Source organism: Amblyraja radiata, chromosome 2 (assembly GCF_010909765.2).
Source record: "Amblyraja radiata isolate CabotCenter1 chromosome 2, sAmbRad1.1.pri, whole genome shotgun sequence".
In the NCBI taxonomy this organism is placed as follows: domain Eukaryota; kingdom Metazoa; phylum Chordata; class Chondrichthyes; order Rajiformes; family Rajidae; genus Amblyraja; species Amblyraja radiata.
This window is the reverse complement of record NC_045957.1, coordinates 59,896,031-59,914,889: the sequence shown is the minus strand read 5'-3', so window position 1 is coordinate 59,914,889 and position 18,859 is coordinate 59,896,031. Positions and strand designations below refer to the sequence as shown.

At 45.0% G+C, this 18,859-nt stretch overlaps 1 protein-coding gene across 2 annotated transcripts in view; it reads left to right on the top strand.

Annotated features, from left to right (window-relative positions):
* Positions 1-18,859, top strand: part of chn2 (chimerin 2) — a 261,556-nt gene that overhangs the window by 204,414 nt on the left and 38,283 nt on the right. For both annotated transcript variants that reach the window (XM_033047391.1, XM_033047398.1), the window contains one exon: positions 10,053-10,130. In XM_033047391.1, the coding sequence (XP_032903282.1) occupies positions 10,053-10,130 (78 nt within the window). The remainder of the gene's footprint in view (positions 1-10,052; positions 10,131-18,859) is intronic.

Here is an 18,859-nt window from a genome sequence, read left to right as displayed (position 1 = left end):
AATGTCTGGCAAATTCACACTATCAGCAAAAATTAAGGAATGCTCACAGAAATCAATGTGGATGTGGCATGACAATGTGTCTGTTGTCTGAATTAGCAGTGAGCCCTCGTGTTGCTTTTACGATCATGACCTTCAGCAAAATTAGATTAAATGCTTGTCCTCACTACTGCAAGAGGGATGACAATTAAAGGTCTGCCAGCAGGCGCCTCTTGAGTTTCTTGTTTCATTGCCTTTGTTGGCTGATCCATAGCAGATGCGATCTGGAGCAAATGAAATTGCTGGAGGAACTCCATGTATCAGGCAGCATCTGTGGGGGGAAATGGACAGATGACGTTTTTGGCTGAGATCCTTCTTCAGACGCAGATTTAGAGGAGATCTAAATATTGGTGTTGGAGGGAGGAGAGTGATTACTTTTAACTCTCAGGATGAGTCTAAATATTGGCCAGTGAGAAGCTGAGCAGCAGAAGATGGAAAGGTTCCAGGTTTAATCCTTCTCTGTACCAGGTTACTTGGGTATAGCACTTAATTACGACAATCCTGGGAAAACAGAATGAAAATCAGCTCTACTACTGATTACTGTCCAATGAGCTTCCTGGGAGTGGGTTTGCTGTCCAAATGTGAAGCCAGTGAAGAAACTGCAGGTGCCCGGGCTGAGATACATCATGAAATACGGATGAGGTGCCACAAGAATGGAGGGTGGCAAATGTTGTGCCTCTATTTAAGAAGGGCTGCAGGGGAAAACATGGGTACTACAGGCCAGTGAGTCTAATATCTGTGGTCTGAGAGCTACTAGAGGGTATTCTGAAGGATAAAATATACTACATTTTGACAGACAAGGGTTGATTGGGGATAGTCAGCATGGTTTTGTACGTGACTCACGAATCAGAGTTTTTTTGAAGATGTGACCAAAAGGATTGAGGGCAGAGCTGCAAACGTTGTATAAATGGATTTCAACAAGGCATTCAAGGACAGGGGGAAATTGGCTTAATGGAAGAAAGCAGAGAGTGATGGAGAAAGGTTGGTTTTGTTTTGGACTGGAAGCCTGTGAATAATGGTGTGTATTAGGGTTCAGCGCTGGTTCCATCGTTGCTTGTCATCTATATATCAAAGATTTGGATGAGAACATACAAGGCATGATTAGCAACTTTTCAGATGGCACAAAAGAGAATGGAATTGTAGATAGTGAAGATGGTTGTCAAAAGTTGCAGCAGGATCTTGATCAATTCGGCTGGTAGGCAGAGACTGGTTGGACGAATTTAATACAGAGAAATGCGAGGTGTTGCATTTTGGGAAGTCGAACCAGGGCAGAACCTAAACGGTGAATGGCAGGGCTCTGGGAAGTGTTGAAGAGCAGAAAGATCCAGGAGTGCAGGTACATATTTCCTAGAAAGTGGCATCACAAATCATAAGGTGGTCAAGAAGGCTTGGTCAGAGTATAGAAATGGGGATGTCTTATCACAGTTGTTTAGAACATTGGTGTGACTACAATTAGAGTATTGTGTTCAGTTTTGGTCTCCCTATTGTTGGAAAGATGTTATTAAGCTGGAAAGAGTGCAAAGAAGATTTATGATGATGTTGCCAGAACTCAAGGACTTGAGCACAAGGGAGAGGTTGAGCAGGCCAGGACTTTATTTGTTGGAGCGCAGAAGGATATGGTGAGATTCTGCTCGGATCCAGGGTCGGTCCGCAGATTGATCAGCATCTGCGACCAGTTTGAGTTGGCCATGGGAGCCAGGGTGAACCGCAGGAAGAGCGAGGCCATGCTCTTTGGCAACTGGCCCGGCCGATCTTCCGTCCCCTACACCATCAAGCCTAACTTCTTGAAGGTGCTGCGGATCTGGTTTGGGGGGACTGAGGTGTGTGACATTAACTGGCTGGAGCGGATAGCCAAGGTGGGGAAGAAACTGGAGCTGTGGAAGCAGCGCTCTCTCTCTATAACAGGGAAAAATATGCTCATTAGGTGTGAGGTGCTCTCGGGGCTGCTGTACGTGGCACAAGTGTGGCCTGTCCCTCCCTCCTATGCCACAGGGATCACCCGGGCCATCTTCCTGTTCATCTGGGGGTCGAGGATGGACCGGGTGCGATGGGCCACAATGCACAAGTCGGCAGACAACGGGGGTAAAAGCGTGCCCAACGTCGCCCACACCCTGATGGCCGCCTTCGTGTGTGGCTGCATCAGGCGGAGTGTAGAGCCAGGGCACGTGGGCACTAAGTGTCATTACCTGCTGAGGTTCTACCTGTCCCCGGTGTTGCGAAGGATGGGCCTGGCGCAGATGCCACGAAATGTGCCAGTCAGCTGGACAATGCCGCACCATCTGTCGTTCGTGGAAAGGTTCTTCTGGACCCACACCTTTGACCCCAAGTCCATCGGGCAGTGGTCAGCACAGAATGTCCTGCAGGCACTGCAGGGAAATGACTCCATGGATCCTGTGGCGTGGTTTCCAGAGCAGACTGCCCAGCTTATCTGGCAAAATGCCTCATCGCCAGAACTTACCAACAAGCACCAAGACCTGGCTTGGCTGGCGGTGAGGTGAGCCCTCCCAGTCAGATCCTTCCTGCACCGTCGGAACCTCACTACCAGCGCACGCTGCCCTCGGGACGGCTGCTCTGCAGAGGAGACGGTTGCCCACCTCTTTGCAGAATGTGGATTCGCAAAGAGAGTCTGTATAGGCCTGCAAGGGTCTCCATCACGGTTTATTCTAAACAGCGCCGTCACAGAGATCTCTGTGATTTACGGACTGTTCCTAGGGACGCATTCAGAGACTGACATCGAGTGCTGCTGGAAGGTCATCAACTTGGTGAAAGACGCTCTTTGGTCTGCCCGAGCATTGTTGACCATCCAGCGGAGCGAGATGTCCGTCGGGGAATGTTGCCGACTGGCCCGCTGCAGACTGCAGGAGTACGTGCTGAGGGACGCACTGAAGCCCGGTGTAGCAAACGCCAAGGCTCGGTGGGGGAGAACCACAGTCTAGGGTTCCTTCCGCTGCTGGACATGGGGGGGGCAGGGTGTGGTGGAGACGCCCCTCAAAATAAGGGAAGGGATTCCACGCCAGTGGGCCACATGAGTGGCAAAGGTGTGGGGTAAAATTGTGATTTGGGGAAACTGTATTGTATGTATAGTCTCTGAGAATGTCGGATGGAATTTTGTAAGGATCATGTATTGTATATATTTACTTCTCTAATAAAGTCTATTTTGAAATTTAAAAAAAAGCTTTATTAGATCATGAGAGGAATAGATCGGGTAAATGCACAGTTAAATCAAGAACCAGAGGATACACAAAAAAGCTGGAGAAACTCAGCGGGTGCAGCAGCATCTATGGAGCGAAGGAAATAGGCAATGTTTCAGGTCGAAACCCTTTTCAGACTGATGGGGGGTGGGGGGCGGGGAGAAGAAAGGAAAAGGAGGAGCCCGAAGGCTGGGGGATGGGAGGAGACAGCTGGAGGGCTGAGGAAGGGGAGGAGACAGCAAGGACTAACAAAATTGGGAGAATTCAATGTTCATGCCCCCAGGATGCAGACTCCCCAAGACTCCCCTACTCCCAATTCCTCCATCAGCTTTCTGTAAGGACTCCATCCCCATCTCCCAATTCCTCCGTCTACGCCACATCTGCTCCCAGGATGAGGCGTTCCACACCAGGGCATCTGAAATGTCCTCATTCTTCAGGGAACGGGGGTTCCCCTCCTCCACCATAGATGAGGCTCGCACCAGGGTCTCTTCCATACCCCGCAACACCTCTCTCTCTCCCATCCCCCCACTCGCAACAAGGGCAGAGTCCCCCTAGTCCTCACCTTTCACCCCACCAGCCCACATACAACAAGTAATCCTCCGTCAGTTTCGCTACCTCCAACGTGACCCCACCACTCGCCACATCTTCTCATCTCCCCCCATGTCTGCTTTCCGCAAAGACCGCTCCCTCCGTAACTCACTTGTCAATCCTTCCCTTCCCTCCCGTACCACCCCCTCCCCGGACACTTGTCCCTTTACTTCCCCCCTCGACTCCATTCAAGGACCCAAGCAGTCGTTCCAGGTGCGACAGAGGTTTACCTGCATCTCCTCCAACCTCATCTATTGCATCTGCTGCTCTAGATGTCAGCAGATCTATATCGGTGAGACCAAGCAGAGGAAGGGCGATCATTTCGCCGAACACCTCCGCTCGGTCCGCAATAACCAACCTGACCTCCCGGTGGCTCAGCACTTCAACTCCCCCTCCCACTCCGTATCAGACCTCTCTGTCCTGGGTCTCCTCCATGGACAGAGCGAGCAACATCGGAAATTGGAGGAACAGCACCTCATATTGGAGGGACAACACCTTGGGGAGTCTGCATCCTGGGGGCATGAACATTGAATTCTCCCAATTTTGTTAGTCCTTGCTGTCTCCTCCCTTTCCTCAGCCCTCCTGCTGTCTCCTCCCATCCCCCAGCCTTCGGGCTCCTCCTTTTCCTTTCTTCTCCCGCCCCCCCACCCCCCCTCCCCACCCCCCATCAGTCTGAAGAAGGGTTTCGGCCCGAAACGTTGCCTATTTCCTTCGCTCCATAGATGCTGCTGCACCTGCTGAGTTTCTCCAGCTTTTTTGTGTACCTTCGATTTTCCAGCATCTGCAGTTCCTTCTTAAACACAAGAACCAGAGGACATAGGTTTGGAGTGAGGGGAGGAAGATATGAACCTGAGGGGCAAGTTTTTTTATACTAAGGTTGGTAGATATATGGAATGAGCTGCAAGAAGAGGCAGTTGAGGCAGGAACTATCACAAAGCTTAAAAAACATTTTACATGGATAGAATAGGCTTAGTGGGCTAAACACGGGCAGGTGGGACTAGTGTGGATAGGTTATGTTGGTCGGCGTGGGCAGGTTTGGCTGAAGGGACTGTTTCCATGCTGTAAGACTCTGACTCTCTATAACACTAGATGTGCACAGATTAGGACTTAGCTGTTCTTCCCTCCTATAATCAACAAAGCAACTTATTGTTGGGGCTGACACATGTACAAAGACGGTTAACATAGAAAATAGGTGCAGGAGGAGGCCATTCGGCCCTTCTAGCCAGCACCGCCATTCATTGTGATCAAGGCTGATCGTCCCCTATCAATAACTCGTGCCTGCCTTCTCCCCATATCCCGTGTAAGATAAAGTGGTTGTGTAAGACGAAGTGGTTACCTGATATTTAGTGATCTGTACGAACAGGAAAACTGAGAGACCAAGGCAAATATTTGAAAATGGATAATAAAATGCAACCCGAGTTATTCCTTAGTAGAGAAAGGACATTTGGTTTTCAAATCAACCTTTCTGGTCTTTTTAGTTAATTTCATTCAGATTCAACTTTAATTGTTATTGTTAGTGTACAGTACAGAGACAACGAAATGCAGTTAGCATCTCCCTGGAAGAGCGACATAGAATATGATTTCAATAAATAAATCTATTTACATGCATACAGTCATAGTGTTTTTCCTGTGGGAGGAGTGTCCGGAGGGGGGGGGGGTGATTGGCAGTCACCGAGGTACGTTGTTGAGTAGTGTGACAGCCGCAGGGAAGCAGCTGTTCCTGGACCTGCTGGTCCGGCAACGGAGAGACCTGTAGCGCCTCCCGGATGATAGGAGGGTAAACAGTCCATAGTTGGGGTGAGAGCAGTCCTTGGCGATGCTGAGCGCCCTTCGCAGACAACGCTTGCTTTGGACAGACTCAATGGAGGGGAGCGAGGAATCGGTGATGCATTGGGCAATTTTCACCACCCTCTGCAGTGCTTTCCGGTCGGAGACAGAGCAGTTGCCATACCATACTGTGATACAGTTGGTAAGGATGATCTCGATGGTGCAGCGGTAGAAGTTCACCAGAATCTGAGGAGACAAATGGACCTTCTTCAGTCTCCTCAGGAAGAAGAGACGCTGGTGAGTCTTCTTGACCAGAGTTGAGGTATTGTGGGTCCAAGAGAGGTCATTGGAGATGTTGACCCCCAGGAACCTGAAGCTGGAAACACGTTCCACCTCCGTCCCGTTGATGTGGGTGTGCGTGCCTGAAGTCTACAATGAGCTCCTTGGTCTTCTTGGAGTTAAGGGCCAGGTTGTTGTCAGTGCACCATGCTGCTAGGAGCTGGACCTCCTCTCTATAGGCCGACTCATCGTTGTTGCTGATGAGGCCAATCACCGTTGTATCATCTGCATACTTGATGATGTACAGGTGTGCAGTCGTCGGTGAAGAGGGAGTAGAGGAGGGGGCTCAGCACACAGCCCTGTGGAACGTCGGTGTTCAGGGTGAGGGTTGAAGAGGTGTGCTTGTATAACCTAACAGACTGGGGTCTGTTGGTTAGAAAGTCCAGTATCCAGTTGCAGAGGGAGGGGTCGATACCCAGGTTACCGAGTTTGGTGATCAGTTTAGAGGGTATAATGGTGTTGAATGCTGAGCTGTAATCGATGAACAGCATTCCTACGTAAGTGTCTCTGTTGTCGAGGTGGGAGAGGGCGGCGTGAAGTGCCGTTGAGATGGCATCCTCCGTACTCCTGTTCTTGTGGTAGGCAAACTAATAGGGATCCAATGTGGGGGGTAGGCAGCCTTTGAGGTGTGCCAGGACCAGCCTCTCGAAGCACTTGGTGATGATGGGGGTAAGTGCAACTGGGCGGAAGTCGTTGAGGCTTGCCGCAGTGGAGTGTTTTGGCACTGGCACGATGGAGGTGGTTTTAAGGCACATGGGGACAACTGCTTGGGCAAGTGACAGGTTGAAGATGTCAGTCCAGACGTCTGTCAGCTGCGCAGCACAGGCCCTGAGGACGCACCCGGGGATGCCGTCAGGGCCAGCAGCCTTTACGTGCATTAGTCCTACTCAGTGCCACGTACACGTCGTAGGGGGTGAGTGTGAGGGGTTGGTGATCAGCAGGGAGCACAGCCTTGATGGCTGTCTCTAGATTGTCCCTGTCGAAGCGGCCATAGAAGTGGTTAAGCTCCTCAAGGAAGGAGGCATCGCTGGATGTGGGGGTGGTGTTGGTGGGTCTATAGTCCGTGATGGCCTGGATGCCTTGCCACCTGCGTCGGGGGTCGGAGTTGTTGTTGAAGTGCTCCTCAATCCTGAGCTTATGGCAGTGCTTGGCCTTCTTGATGCCCCTCTTCAGGTTAGCCCTGGATGAACTGTAGGCTCGAGCATTGCCTGACCAGAAAGCGGTGTCCCGTGCTTTCAGCAGTAGCCTGACCTCGCTGTTCATCCATGGCTTCTGATTCGGGAATATGGTCACCCGTTTGAGGGAGGTTACACTATTGATCGTGGAGTTTATAAAGTCCAGAACAGAGGATGTGTAGGAATCAATGTCCGTGTGGGAGTCAAGGGTGGCCTGGGCTGCAAACGCCTTCCAGTCAGTGTTTCCAAAACACGGCTGAAGTGTGGAGTCTGCTTCCTCTGACCAGACTTTAACTGTCCTCACAGTGGGTTTAACCCGTCTGATGAGTGGGGAGTACTTAGGGAGCAGGAACAATGAGAGGTGATCAGACTGACCAAGGTGGGGGAGGGGACGGCTTTGTTAAGCTTCAGCCATGTTAATAATAATAATAAATTTTATTTATTGGCGCCTTTCAAGAGTCTCAAGGACACCTTACAAACATTTAGCAGGTAGAGGAAAAACATGTAAGGAGAATGAAATAAATAGTAGAGACATGACTAGTACACAAAGTAAAGACAGAATTCAATACAGAACACAATATGAGGCAATTAATGCACAGATGAAAAGGGAGGGGGATGTGGGGCTAAGGATAGGCAGAGGTGAAGAGATGGGTCTTGAGGCGGGACTGGAAGATGGTGAGGGACACGGAATTGCAGATCAGTTGGGGGAGGGAGCTCCAGAGCATGGGAGCTGCCCTGGAGAAGGCTCTGTCCCCAAAACTGCGGAGGTTGGACTTGTGGATGGAGAGGAGACCGGCTGATGTGGATCTGAGGGACCGTGAGGGTTGGTAGGGGGTGAGGAGGTCAGTGAGATATGGGGGGGCCAGATGGTGGAGGGCTTTGTAGGTGAGGATCAGGATTTTGTAGTTGATCCGGTGGGAGATGGGAAGCCAGTGAAGTTGTTTGAGGACTGGAGTGATGTTAGTGTAGACTTTGTCCAGTGTCTTGTCTACTCTAGTGGCGAAGGAGACATGTTGGTGGAATTTGGGGAGTACAGTCTTCAGGTTGGAGTGATTGAAGTCACCCGCAACAATGAAGGCTGCCTCGGGGTTGTGAGTCTGTTGTTTGCTAATGGCAGTATGCAGCTCTTTCATTGCAAGCTTGGCATTAGCATCAGGAGAGATATAGGCTGCAGTCACAACAGTGGAGGTAAACTCTCTGGGCAGATAGAACCAAGAGGAACTCAAGGTTAGCTGAGCAGTGACTCTCGATGATGGTGGAGTCCGTGCACCATGCTTTGTTTACATAAATCCACAGACTCCCACCTCTGGTCTTACCAGAGTCTGTTGTCCTGTCCGCTCATTTGTGTTTATGTGCAGTTTTAAAAAAAACAAATTACTAATTGAGATCCACCTCGTTCCAATCTACCTCATTGCGGCCTTTGTACTTTTTTACCTGCACTTTCTCTGTAGCTGTAATACTATATTCTGCACGGTTTCATTTCTCTTTTTGCACTACCCGCAGTACTGAAGTGTGGCACAGTATGATCTGTCTGGATAACACACAAAACACATTTTTTTCACAATGTCTCAATGCACATGACAATAATAAACCAATATTAATATCAATGTAAAATCTGAATATTAAGGTTTATCTCAGGATTAGTGCCTCAACTGATGAGCTGGAAATGTTTTAAGTCTTTAACAACTGATATTTTGGTCAGTTTTGGACTTCAGAAGAATCTGTTGGTTGTGCTGTTTGTGTTTTCTGTTTAATTCTTTTCTAAATCCATCCAGGGTTCACTTAATAATGAAGCAAATCACAATTTAGATTTCAGAATTTTGAAATGAAGAATGGAAAGTAAAATCTGATTCAGAATCTGATTTCATTGTAATGTTTATCCCAGTATTATTAACAATCCTATCCATACATTCTAGCCCAATATGTCCTGATGTATTAGATCACAAGTCATATCAATTAGACATTTTATATTTGCCCCTCCTACATCTGTGCTGTTCTGAATATTTAGGAGAAAGCACTGCAGAACTATTGTGCCTAATAGTTTTAACATAGTATTAAATCTTGGATTTTGTAGACAATCTCCTATTAAATGTCAAATTTTGTAAATTAAATGTTAATGATAATATATCACCACATTTTAACATGTACAACTGCTTGCTTAAATGGGGAGATAACTTAAAAATACATTGAGAGCCTTGTTTATCCTCAATTTGGTGTTTTAAAGGAGATTAATTTCCTGAGGATATCAAAAGGATTTGCATATAGTAAGATTACCTTAAGTAGATATTTTTGTCATGCAATTTCATCTCTTGCTTTGATTATTAGATCTCGCAACTCCTGGGCCAGATTTGCTGTGTAATTGGATGCAGTGTCTGGCCAGTGTTGTTTGAACTAGTTTCTTTAATGTGGTAGCATGTAGAATGGATCAACTCTTTGAAATCTGCTGTGGTCTTGGGGTGCAGAGCCGCTACCCCCTGCCTAAAGTTTCTTCAACTTCTGTCAGGAAATCGTTGCCAAGGTTTTGCAGTGTTCATGAATGTGAGCTTTTGTCTGCAGCACACGTGTGCCTTGAGTGCTCTCACAGACCTTTAGCAAAGGCTCTTTCAAATGCAGAAGTCCCTTCCATCACACAAGACAGCCCATTCAAGTCACATGCCTGAGGTCTCGGCAGAATGGAGCGCAGATGCTGCCACTTTGATTACTAACATTAGCGGCTGCTCAGCAAACTTGAGGATGTTTAAAAATTAATAGCTCAGAGGATAGAGAACGTTTTTGGAACCTTAACGCCATGCCATCTCAGAAACTGTGGCTAGAGAGTGAACAGACATATCCTACTGTTGTGCACAGAATTAAAAAGGATAAGAAACAAGAACTGCTGGCTGTAGGACTAGGGATGAAAATGGGAAGAAAACATACAATGTTATGGCAACCTCTGAAACTTTTTGCCTATTCACAGATCACCTCACTTGTCAGAAGAGCTGCCTTGAAACAAAATGAGAACAACTTCAATTATGAAAAAGCTCACAATTTTAAGGTAAGGCTATTTTTGTTTTACAGATTTTTGTCCTTAAATTGCTGAATGCGATGACAGCTACCATTTGTAATTAGCAAGTCCTTGCTTAGATTTGATTTGAAGCCATGCAAATTTGCTTCCACTGCCACTTCAGTCTTTTTTTTAATAAAACAATGAGAGGCAGAACTATACTTGAAAACAAAGCATATTTGAGATTTCAAACATGTTTGTGCTGCTTTAAACAACTTACATTTTTAAATCTGTTTTTGTTTTATTTTAAAATTTGGGGGCAGTTTCAGGGTTGCTTTATATTAAAGTGTAGTCTTTAAAGTATGTGATTAAAAATAGTTTAAAAGTGCAACACCAGATGCTGAAGTATGTTTCTGTGACAAAGTTGTAAAGCAATGGTAATCTGCTGGTATGTGCTGGAGATCAGCACAGCCACTGCAGCTGCCATCTCTTGATAATGGGAATACTTGCCCACATACATTTCCCAGAGATGTGTTACAAACTGAAAAGTCAGGTATGCAGGGAACTTTGGACGAGAGTTCACTTCTACCACACCTTTGTGTTCAATTGGTGGGTTAAAGTATCATGCTGATTTATTGCTCTTTAAAGCAAACAACTCAATTGTAAAGTTTATCTTGTAATTAATCACATTTCTGTTTGGTGATTCATGATTGGCATTCTTGCAAGTACAATGAATTGTGAAGCATGCTTAAACTAATATTCTGAAGTATCACAGAAAGAGTGGCCATTTATTGTTTTTGTCTGTCCTGGCTTTTAGCGCAGCACGGCTACTTTAGACTTACTGTCTTACACTATAGATATCGGTGTGGAATCACACTATTATTCACTTAGTCTCTTTGGGCAATTGGTGATGGGCCTCTAGAATATGAGTTTTAAATGGACATTGTTTTTGAATTGTGTGGTTAACAAATTATTTCTACCTGCCTTAATTCATCTCTTGTGATTCAACATTCACATTGCTAATAAATTATTTACATCTGTTTCAATTCCACTCGTGTGATTCAACATTCAAATTGTCATTCCAATGGCTCTGCAACCCAAGTGGGAGTGTAGTCTGGTGATGAGAAGAGCTGGCATTGTCATTGGCTGTGTGGGGAATAAAAACTCTTGGTACGTTCTCTGAAAAGCAATTGCTGATTATTTCTAACCAAACCAACGTGATTATCCTCTTGTCAGTGCAATTATGATCCATATATAAAATGTTAGCAAATTTGCAGATGACACAAAGCTGGGTGGCAGAGTGAACTGTGAGGATGTGAGCTATGAGAATGCAGGGTGACTTGGACAGGTTGGGGGAGTAGGCAGATGCATGGTAGATTAAGTTTAATGTGGATAAATGTGAGGTTATCCACTTTGGTAGCAAAAACAGGAAGGCAGATTACTATCTAAATGGCGTCAAGTTGGGAAAAGGGGAAGTACAACGGGATCTGGGGGTCCTTGTACATCAGTCTATGAAGGTAAGCAGTTCGTTCAAAAAGGAACTGTAGATGCTGGAATATCGAAGGTACACAAAATTGCTGGGGAAACTCAGCGGGTGCAGCAGCATCTATGGAGCGAAGGAAATAGGCGACGTTTCAGGCCGAAACCCTTCTTCAGACTGAAGAAGGGTTTCGGCCTGAAACGTCGCCTATTTCCTTCGCTCCATAGATGCTGCTGCACCCGATGAGTTTCCCCAGCAATTTTGTGTACCTATGAAGGTAAGCATGCAGGTACAGCAGGCAGTGAAGAAAGCGAATGGCATGTTGGCCTTTATAACAAGAGGAATCGAATATAGGAGCAAAGAGGTCCTTCTGCAGTTGTACAGGGCCCTAATGAGACCACACCTGGAGTATTGTGTGCAGTTTTGGTCCCCTAATTTGAGGAAGGACATTCTTGCTATTGAGGGAGTGCAGCGTAAGTTTACAAGGTTAATTCCCGGGATGGCAGGACTGTCATATGCTGAGAGAATGGAGCAGCTGGGCTTGTACACTCTGGAGTTTAGAAGGATGAGAGGGTATCTCATTGAAACATATAAGATTGTTAATGGTTTGGACACGCTAGAGGCAGGAAACAAGTTCCCGATGTTGGGGGAGTCCAGAACCAGGGGCCACAGTTTAAGAATAAAGAGTAAGCCATTTAGAACGGAGACGAGGAAACACTTTTTCTCACAGAGAGTGGTGAGTCTGTGGAATTCTCTGCCTCAGAGGGCGGTGGAGGCAGGTTCTCTGGATGCTCTCAAGAGAGAGCTAGATAGGGCTCTTAAAAATAGCGGAGTCAGGGGATATGGGGAGAAGGCAGGAACGGGGTACTGATTGGGGATGATCAGCCATGATCACATTGAATGGCGGTGCTGGCTCGAAGGGCCAAATGGCCGACTCCCGTCTATTGCCCATTAGATTTTTTGTTTACTCCTTCAGATTGTGTTCACCATCAACATTTTATGTTTTTGAATTGCTTGATTAAAGCTAAACATCTTTGGAAAAGATCCAAAGTATTTCAGTCTTGCAGAGTTGTTTGCAAAATATAGTCAGTCTACGTTTTAACAATCATTGTGGCAGTAGAATCTTGATATGAAATAATATTGCAGATTCACACAAAAAGCTGCAGTGACTGAGGAAGGGTCTAGACCCAAAACATCACCCATTCCTTCTCTCCTGAGATGCTGCCTGTCCCACCTTACTCCAGCTTTTTGTATCTATCTTCGGTTTAAACCAGCATCTGCAGTTCCTTCCATAACATTGCAGATTGGTGTTTTACAGAAAACAAAGGAAATACTGACTATCTTTATACTAAATAGCCATTTTTATACATAATAAACCAAAATTTAAGTATAAACACGTCATCTTATCATTCTCGCAGCTCATTACTCTGATATTATATTGGTGATAATTTGATAAACCACAACTCGGCGTAGATGAAAGAGTAGCTTTATTTCCTTGAAGCTTTATCCCCATAAATGTTACTGGCTAAATTTAAACCATTTGCTGTTGTTGCATGATTGTATTGCACAACATTCCTGCTGCATTCCATTATTCTCTTGTTACCTGTGATTATGGCAATTAATATTTTCAAAACATTATTAATGTAATTTTGTACTTCATTAACGTTTCGATGTTTTTACTAAATTGAACATTTTCACACTACATTTTAATATAAATGCAGTTAATGAGTGTATCATATTTAATCTGACAGATATATTGTGACTTGCTGCATGGTTTCTATTTCAACACGGCTTATATTGTAAATTAACCTACCAATTATGCCGAGAGGCTCAATGATTCACCAAGTACAGTGTACTCAGTTAAAATTAATCATCCATTTCAAGTTTTGGTGACTATTTGAACATGAAATTTTACATTTTCTTTCATTAATTATTTCAATTTTCCACTTCTGAAAAAACAAGTAGAGGGTTGCAGGATCAGATGCTGCATAGAACTTTAAGTAGTTTTGTTTTAAACTAAACTAAATTAAATAAACTAAAAGTAGTTTTTGTTCTTGTGGCCCAAAACGTGCTGCCACCAATGCTCTATGTAAGTTTACCACTGACCCACACGGTAATGATGTACTTTTATGGATTGCTGGGGTTGACTTACTGCCAAGTGCCACCCTGGTACTAAAAGGTGAAGTAGTGCTTTGTGGCAGGACCTTCTGTGTTATAGTTCCTTTTTTGTGAAGAAGAGCATATCGAGAACTTCCGCTCATTACATTTCTGAAATACTTCCCCCGCCTCCCATCTTGGTCATAGGCCACCCTATCATGTGTTCCAAATAAACTTTCAAAGGCCATCATAACTCTATGAAACAAATAAAGCATTTAAAAAGATCTTTTGAACAAAAGAATTTCAGCTTTTAAAACAAAAAACATTTAAGTAAATAAATTCAAAATGCAATTACCTGGCTCCTTCGGAGCTGTTCCTCTCCATTGAAGCAACTGAATTTGTTGTTTTTGTACCTCATCTAAATGGGTTCAGGTTCAGCAACAGATTTCCTAGCATAAGTTCTGCAAACTCTGGTCGTGGGCTCCACTTGGTCATGACTGATCATGGGTGATGCATCCTAGTTGTTGGCTGCTTGCTCCAAACCTCGGCTAGAGCAGCGCGCTTGTGGCTGAAGAGACCAATGTGGGAGTGACAGTCTCTGTCGCAGTGGCCACATTTGTGTGTGGTCTCTGGTTTGTTGAAGTTGCTGCGCTCCTTTCTGCGTTCAACAGTTTTGAGATGTTGGTTCAGGGTACCTCTCCACCTTGTGCGGTCAGCTGCAAGGCTCTCCCAGGACTCCACATCGATATCGAGCACCTTCATATCTCAGGTAAGTATAACTCTGAAGCACAGTCAAGGAGTTAACAATCAACCACAGCCAACAAGTTACTCTTCCATGTTTCAGTGAGAAAGGTAGGTTTATTGGTATCTGCATGGAAAGTGATAATAATTCAACATGATGCTGGTGGCATTTCCCAATAAGTTCAGGCCTATTAAAACAAACACGGAAACAGAAGGTGGCAATATTTTTTAAATGAAAAGATTATCAAAGCTAATGTGGGACCTCCAGAAACAGAACCAAGAAAAGTTATGAAATGTAATAAACTGGAGATGCTGGTTTATACCAAAGATAGACACAAAATGTTAGAATATTTGCATTAATGAATTTATTTTCACACTAATTCCATGAAAGCAAATTTTATTTAATGTATCAAATGTCTCGCTAATTAAATGTGAATTTTCTGATGGAAAAATTCCACAAGCCAAATGGGCGTAAAGCATGGGGGTGATCATCTGTGTGAACATCAATTTAAAAAACAATTAAAGAAATGAATGGATTGAAAAACAAATCAATCCCCAGGGCACGATGACCCGCACCACAAGGCTTAGAAGGAGGTGCGGTGGTATTGGTGTTTAGTTCCAAAATTCCCAATGATCCCAGATTTGAGGCTCTAGAATTGACTAGTGGAATGCTGCCTAGGATCATTGCTGGGTCTCCACTGCTCGTAATCTACACCAATCATTTGGATGAGGTGATCGAGGTAGACATACAGGTTTGCTGATGAGCTAAGGTTGGTGATGATGGGAGTTATGAGGTGGATGCAACGACGTTTCGTGGGGGATATGGGCAGCCTAAATGTACAGGTAAAGACATGACATATGTAATAAAACATGGGGAGCAGGGTGATTTTTGTTATTCACTCCGACAGAATAGCACAAAAGTATTTTTTTAATGGAGAGTGATTGAAAATGGACTGTGTAAGAGGATTTTTAGGTAAAATTAAGGATGCCATAGTACAATTGTATTGAGACCTTCTGAGACTGAACCTGGAATTTGTGTACATATATGATCTCTATTGCAAAGGAAGAATATACTTGAAATCATGGGAGTGCTAACATCTTTCTCCAGATGAAACCCTGGGATGGGGGAGATTTTCCTGTGAGGAGAAGTTAAACAGTTCGAGATTAAAAGTAAAAAATGGCAGCTGCTGAACTATTATATTTAGAAGAATGAGAAACATACTAAATTCGTACAAGGCTTGAGAGGGTAGATACTGTCAAGATGATTCTCCTGGTGGGGATGTCAAGATGATTCTCCTGGTGGGGATGTCAAGATAATTCTCCTGGTGGGGATGTCAAGAATCAGTAGTCATACAATGAAAATAAGGACATAACCTTTCAAGCATGGAAATGTATTTCTCAAGGGTGTTCTCTATTGAAGAGAGCTGTGGAAGCTTAGTCTCTGTCTACTTTCAGAAGAGAGATTGATAGTTTTTGAACATTAAGGGACTCAAGTGAGGTCTGGCGTGTGCAGGAAGGGACGCTGAGGATGAGCTGTGATGTTGAATGGTTGAGCTGGCATGAGGGACTGAATGGTCTAATTTTGTCTCTATTTCTTATGAATATAGATCTAAGTGTGTGCAGCATTCTCATTCATTGTGCGTTAGTGTTAAAAATGATAATGGTAATTCTCTCTTTTATCTTTCTCACTTTCTTTCTCCACCTCATCTTCCCACCTCCACTTCCCTAAGACTTTTTTCTACTACCATCTCCATTCTCATTTCTACTTCCCCCACCTCCTTTTCAATCCCCCCCATCTTTCCTATTTGTTCCTGGCCACCTCCAACTCCTCTATTTATAATAGAATTATTTATACATCATAGATAAACCAAAGCAACCAGATTTTCCATGATGCCATTCATTAGATAAGATCTAAAACTGTGTCCTGAGTGTTGTAAGATATCCCACGATGATCATTTATTGTTATTTATAGGATGTTACTCTTTACCGTGGTTTGCTGCATTTAACTTCATAATTTTATATAAAATAATGAATTATCTGTAAAGTACTTTGTAACATCCTGATGATGTGAAAATGCTCTAATTCAATAGATTAATTCTTTCCAGTATAAATTCATGAAACACATACGCATTTACAGTTCATTTCCAGAATGTCCACTGTATGAATATGCTTATTATTTCGAAGACCCGTGAAATTAGCATTCATAGAATTAAAGTAGTATCTTGATAAATGGTATTTTATGATGAATGCCATGAATTTCAAAATTATTTAATTGACTTTTCATCAATAGCTACATCTCTCCCCTGTTACTGCCTCAACCCAAAAACAAAACCAGAAAATTATAAACGACAATGATCGTCTGTACAGATTCTTAACATAGTTAGCATTTAATGTAATTTTGACAGTGAACATTATTGTTATCTTCATGCTGACTTTTTTGCTTCTGGCTCTAACCCACTTGGTGCAATAATAATTAATATTTATAACTTACAATTAGAAACAAGAGGAGGTCACTAAATCCCTTGAACCTGCATTGCAACTCAATAAATCCCTGGCTTTTATTTATATTCTATTTATATTTATTATTATTTTATTTATATTCCATATATAAATTGTTTAAGAATTGGCAATACTTGGTCCAGTTACAGTATAAAAGAAACTAGAAGCATAAAAAGCTTTTTGCATACATTTTACATATTTCAAAATTACAAGCATGTTATAATTGGAATGGGGCCATATATTCCATTAAATGCTCATGTTAAGTGGGAGGAAATCTAGACAGAATGGCCATCCAGTAACTCCTCAATCCAGCAATGTTGCCACATCACCTTTCCTCCTTTCCCATCCTCTTGTTGATGGTTGATATCATCCACCTAATTTTCTTCCTTCAACATTTAATCTCATAGGTACAGAAATGACTAAGAGTTTGATGTTTAGCAAAAAAAAAGCATTTAGCAGCTAGCTATACTATTACTAAAAATCTCATCTTGTTTTCTTCCGGTTAGCGTTGTTTTTAAATTTGCGCAAAAACGGTACCCTATATCGCTAGGATTTTTTCGCCACCTTACTCACCGTTCTCCTCTGCTCCAAGTGCTTCAAGTTTTGTTCCGGTCGGTGGAATATTACAAAAGTTATGAAGGTTTAAAAATCGTAAGATCAGCAGATTGGTCTTCTCTTCTGTCCGTCAACGGGACGGCGACTCCCCTTCCGGCACCCGCTGTCAGTCACTGGGGCGTAACCTCATGTGAGGTTCAAATGACAAATAAATGGTATTGTATTGTTGGAGACAAGAGCCCTGGAGGCCGGGCTGAGTCCGGAAGCTGTCTGCAAGCCGTTCACATCCATCCGTCCTGAAGCGGTGAGTGAGTGAACTGTGAGTGGACTGTGAGTCGTGAGTCCAGAAGCCGTGACTGAGTGAACTGTGAGTCCAGAAGCCGTGACTGAGTGAGCTGTGAGCCCAGAATCTGTCAGTGAGTGAACTGAGAACAGCAGCCATGAGTGAGTGAACTGTGAGTCCAGAAGCCGTGAGTCAGTGAACTGTGAGTCAATGATCTGTGAGTCCAGAAGCCATGAGTCAGTGAACTGGGAGTCCAGAAGCCGTGAGTCAGTGAACTGTGAGTCCAGAAGCCATGAGTCAGTGAACTGTGAGTCAATGAACTATGAGTCCAGAAGCTATGAGTCAGTGAACTGTGAGTCAATGAACTGTGAGTCCAGAAGCTATGAGTCAGTGAACTGTGAGTCAATGAACTGTGAGTCCAGAAGCCATGAGTCAGTGAACTGTGAGTCAATGAACTGTGAGTCCAGAAGCTATGAGTCAGTGAACTGTGAGTCAATGAACTGTGAGTCCAGAAGCTGCCCGGTGTGTGGATGCGGCCCGGAGCGTGGAGCCTGCTTGACTGCTGCAAACTCGAGAGTGAGAGTGGGGGTATTGAGGGAGCCGGGCACTGGCGGGGCCCACCAGCCCCGCACACACACTCCCATCTTCCTCCCCTCTAACACCCCCCCCCCCCCCCACAGCGGCAAGCCACGGCAGCGGTAGGCCATGGCAGCGCTCCCCCTCCCCACCGGCCCATGCCTGAAGCCTTCCACATCCCCCAGCTACAGAACGCTCCCGCCGGCCCCCACCTGAGGCCTCCCCATCCCCAGCTGCAGGACTAGCCCAATAATCCATTCGGCCCACAATGTCCATACTAGCCCCCTGGGAAACTGTCCATTTGGCCCACAACACCTAAACTAGCCCTCCAGAACCCCCCCCCCCCCACTGACCACCGCCTGAAGCCATCCCCCTCGCTCGGCTGTAGGACGCTCCCCCCTTTCCCACCGGCCTCCAACAGCCCCGCCTGAAGCCGTGTCCCTCCCCAGGCTGCAGGACGCTTCCCCCCCACCGCCCCCCGACAGCCCCCACCTGAGGCCGTCCCCCTCCCCAGGCTGCAGAACGCAACAAGAGACACAACAAGAAAGA